Source organism: Capsicum annuum, chromosome 4, assembly GCF_002878395.1.
Source record: "Capsicum annuum cultivar UCD-10X-F1 chromosome 4, UCD10Xv1.1, whole genome shotgun sequence".
Classification (NCBI taxonomy): domain Eukaryota; kingdom Viridiplantae; phylum Streptophyta; class Magnoliopsida; order Solanales; family Solanaceae; genus Capsicum; species Capsicum annuum.
In genome coordinates this window covers 9,899,773-9,904,177 of record NC_061114.1, presented here as the reverse complement: position 1 = coordinate 9,904,177, position 4,405 = coordinate 9,899,773, and the positions used below count along the sequence as shown (strand labels likewise).

General features: G+C 31.9%; 1 protein-coding gene across 1 annotated transcript; it reads left to right on the top strand.

The window, feature by feature from the left end:
- Positions 1–2,634: 2,634 nt before the first annotated feature.
- Positions 2,635–4,357, top strand: LOC107868312 (cysteine-rich receptor-like protein kinase 10; the record flags this gene model as incomplete). Its single annotated transcript, XM_047410674.1, is given in 2 exon segments — positions 2,635–3,577; positions 4,220–4,357. Coding segments are annotated over 2 exon segments (961 nt in total), but the record flags the coding sequence as incomplete, so codon positions are not given.
- Between the last annotated feature and the right edge of the window lie 48 nt (positions 4,358–4,405).

Below are 4,405 nucleotides of genomic sequence, written 5' to 3'. Positions count from 1 at the left end.
ATAAACCCATTAATTATTAGGCCAGTATAAAAGTTAAAATTAAGATTTACTCGTAAAAGTAACAAATTTCAAACTAAACTTCAAATTAGTTACTCAAAAGATGTGTTTGGCTTTGCTAGCTTTTACTCAAAATGTTTATGTTAAAATGATTTAATAAATACCTCCTCTAATCTAAAATTAATAAATCTTTGAATGTGGCACACATCTTCAAAAATTTAATGAATGACATAATTAAAGAATAATTTATCAATATTAAGTATCATTTTACTTCTTTTCAAACTTGTTCTAAAAATAATAAGATTATTCATCAAAACTGAATTTAGAAAAATGAATTCATTTCGAATGATTAAACAAGTGTTAAAAGAAATTCATTTATTTTGAAAAAGAATTTGAATGTAGTAAATTCAACTCAATTATTAGTACATCAACATTTGCTAGCTTAAAAGTTAAAATTCTAGCCCCTCCTCTGAGTCAATATCAGATCAAGATCAAGCTGTCCCTCATCCCAAACGACAATAACAAGATGAAATTTAGAACTTTTAAAACACTAATGAAAAGGTGAAATCTAGAACTTTTAAAATATTAATGAAGTAAATAGCAAAAGATTGGTTTTTTGGGTTTTTCGTTTCACTGCTTTGCAAAAAAATAAAAATAAAAATAAAAATAAAGAAGAAAGGAATGTCATATAATTAAAAAAATACTAACATTTTACATGTGGATGGTAATGTGGCATAGTCACGTGGGTTTTTTTTATCTAGGTGGCATGCTTGGTGGAATTTCGTTAAAGGGAGGTGTATTTTGTAGTCAAATATTTAACAGATGGATATTTTTGAGTCATTTCAGATAGTTCAGGGGTATTTTTGATCCTTCTTCGAATTCCGTTAGAGGGAGGTGTATTTTTGAGCCAAATATTTAACGGAGGGGTATTTTGAGCCAAAAATCTAACGAGGGTCATTTTTGAGCTATTTCAAATGGTTATATAAAATTACCTAATTTTATTTGATAGTGAATGATGATGTTATTATCATGGTATCTGTTAATATGCATTATTTTTTTTAAATAAAAATTCTCTAAAATATTTACATATGGTTCTTCTACTAGCTAGAGACCCTAGTTTTTTTATTTTTTTTTATTTGTAGGAATTCATCATCTTCTTTATGAATTATATATTTTTTAACAATAATTTGGAGTAGAAGAAACTAACAACTAATTTGAACTATTTTATCAAAAATAAAGATTAATCCTAAAATAAATAAATATAGAATATTATTTTATTATTGAACTCCTAAGTTTCAAAATAAATACAGTACATATAAACTTATTTCTAACAATTTTAATTGCAATTTTTGGTGGACGTCGTTAAATTTAATATCGCAGTTAGAAGTTCAAAGAAAATTGTATTCACTAAGTTTTATAGTTGAAAGGTTATTGATATTTCATGTTGTTAACTAATAAGGTTCATTTAAATTCAAAGTTCAAACTTAAGGGACTTTTTTTTATCATTTTTCTCTCATCTTTTGAGTTACTTTTAGTAATTATTGATTTTTAAGAAAAATACATAAAGTTGAATGATATTATGGGAACAAAAAAAAGATAAATGACTTTATTAGGATATTTCCCAGTGACAATATGAGGAATTTACTCAAATTAGATGGGATGGTAAGTTTTCGACTAGCCAATCAAAGTTTAGTCACGGCTATAAATAGAGATAAGCATTCAGTACCCTCTGAACTATTATCAAAGTTGCTATGATATACTTTAACTTTACGGGTTTTATTATTCTCCTGAACTTAATTTTAACGTATTTTTGTCTTCCTTTTGTGCTGATGTGGCACCTTACGCGAAATTAAACACCCGAAGCGCGTGAATGACTGTCACTATTACACTTACTCTGAAAATACATCAAAGTGGTGTATTTATTGTAGTTGAAATTAGTTTTGTGGGGGTAATAGGTCGCCCGTATGGTTCAAGTTGTGTACTTGCACCAGCTGTGATAGTTGACTGTGATAGTGACAGGTGAACCCAACCTGTTCCCTAAGTAGTAGCAGTTTTGTCATCACAAAATTTCTAGGAAAGAGGTCTCAACGTACAATTTGTCAATCATCAAAACTAAGGATTTAACATGGTGGTAGGGTGGGGTGGCGTGGGGTGGGGGTGGGGGTGGGGGTGGGGTGGGGGAATTAGGGGGTATGACAAAGAAAAAGAACATAAAATAGTGAGATTTAGGTAAGTTACGATTCTAATTAATGAATGGATAAAATTCAGTAATTTTGGTTCATATCATATATTAATATTTGAAAATAAACTTGTTTAATTTGTATTAACTTGAAGTGGTAAGAATTCATGAATTTCTAATCCTAAATTCGCCTCTGATTCTACTTTTTAAAAAAATTTCTTCACAAATGATTTTTGTTTTGATTGAAGCATAAGAGTTAAAGATGGAAATTCAACATTTTATCTTGCTCTATATAAAATATAGTTATCAAATTCAATATCTTAAACAAAGCCACAAGTTATCAAATGATAATGTTAAATATTATTATTAATTAACATTAATTTGTCCATTTCAAATCAAGTAATTGACACCTTCTTCATTTAAATAAATTATAGTATCAGTCACCATTACATTGAAGTGGACAATGGTTGAAAGATATATGTATCTATGTATTGTTAAAAAGCAAACATGCTTGAATGTTGGTATGGACAAAAGTTGAAACTTGAATATTTTGTTATGTTGTAAGATTTTAACATACCATGATGTTGAACTACTTCAATATTTTGTTATGTTGTATACCAATAATCACCTTTTTCAGTCTGATTAATTGCCAAGATAATTCATTTCCACCTGCACTTCTATGTCCAAACACAACTTATACTCCCAACAGCACTTACAGTTCTAATCTAAATGCCCTTTTATCATCTCTGTCCTCGAATTCTTCGAGGCCTAACGGATTTTACAACACCACGGTTGGTCACACGAGGTCTGATGAGTTAGTTTATGGTTTGTTTTTATGTAGGGGAGATGTCTCCACTGACGTTTGTCAAAATTGCGTGTCAACAGCTGTTAAAGATGTTATCTCAAATTATTGTCCGAATGGAAAAGTTGCTGTCCTTTGGGTTGACGAATGCCTGATACGCTACTCAAATGAATCGTTGTTTGGTACTTCGACTAGATATACTTTTGCGAGTACACAAAGTGTTAGTGAACCACAAAGGTTCATGTCAGTTCTTGGAGATGTGATGGATGAATTGTTAGCAACTGTGGCTGCAAATGCAAATGGAAATAATCATTCGTTGAAAATATTTGCGACGAAAGAAGCAAATTATACGTCATTTCAGAGAGTTTATACATTTGCGCAGTGTATACCTGATGTATCTGTATCTTCTTGTGAAAATTGCCTGAGAACTGCTATCGGTAATTTACCGAGTGATGGGAGGAGAGGTAGTAGAGTTTTGCTTTCGAGTTGTAATGTTAGGTATGAGTTGAACCCTTTTTACAACGTTCCTGCATCCGCTCCACCACCAGTTCGCGGTGCTCCTCCACCTTTTTCGCCCGGCTCTATAGGCCGCGATAGAGGTAAGTTCTATAATCGGGTGGTTGATAAGTCATTGATTGAACTCAATTTGCACTTCTTTCGACTATACTGTGATGTTAGACCTGTGAAATTAACCCTGATCACTTTGATCATTCTATATATCTAGTGTTGCTCTTCATATAAAATGGCAAATAAATAAAAAAATGTTTGATAACAACCATAAATTCCAGTTATTTATTTGTTTGTTTTTAAGTTTGACAGTGACCCTTGATAGGAAGGTGCGGAGGATGCGGATTACAGTAGAGGGTTAATGCGTAGGAGTACCTCCGTAATAGTAGGATAGAATGCTTTGTTTGTATCTGTGCCTATAGTTTCTTGTAGTCTCTTGTTCGTGGTGTTTTGGTGATATCTATGATTTCGAATAGATAGTTTACAATATTACCTTGTGGGTGTCTTGTTTCCTCTATTATATAGCGCTGTGTTGTCCCATTTTGTTGTTTTCTTTATGTTTTTTGTTTGTTATACTGTTATCTGTCCTGAGCAGGGTGTCTATTGAAAACAACCTCTATACTTCATCTGAAGTAGTGAGATGGACTACGTAAACTTTACAGTCTCTAGACCCCACTTTGTGGGAATAAACTGGGTATTTAATGTTTGAACAACATTTTGTCGAATGGATGCAGGAAAAGGGGGAATTGCATCTGGTGTAATCGTTGCCATAGTTGTTCCGATTGTTGTTTCAGTTCTACTCTTTCTATTTGGTTTCTGTTGGCTAAGAAGTAGAGCATCGCGAGAATTCAATGTTGTAGAAGATACGACAGGTAAAGTTTAACGTTTCAATGAAGGATGTTCAACTGATCACCCTTCGT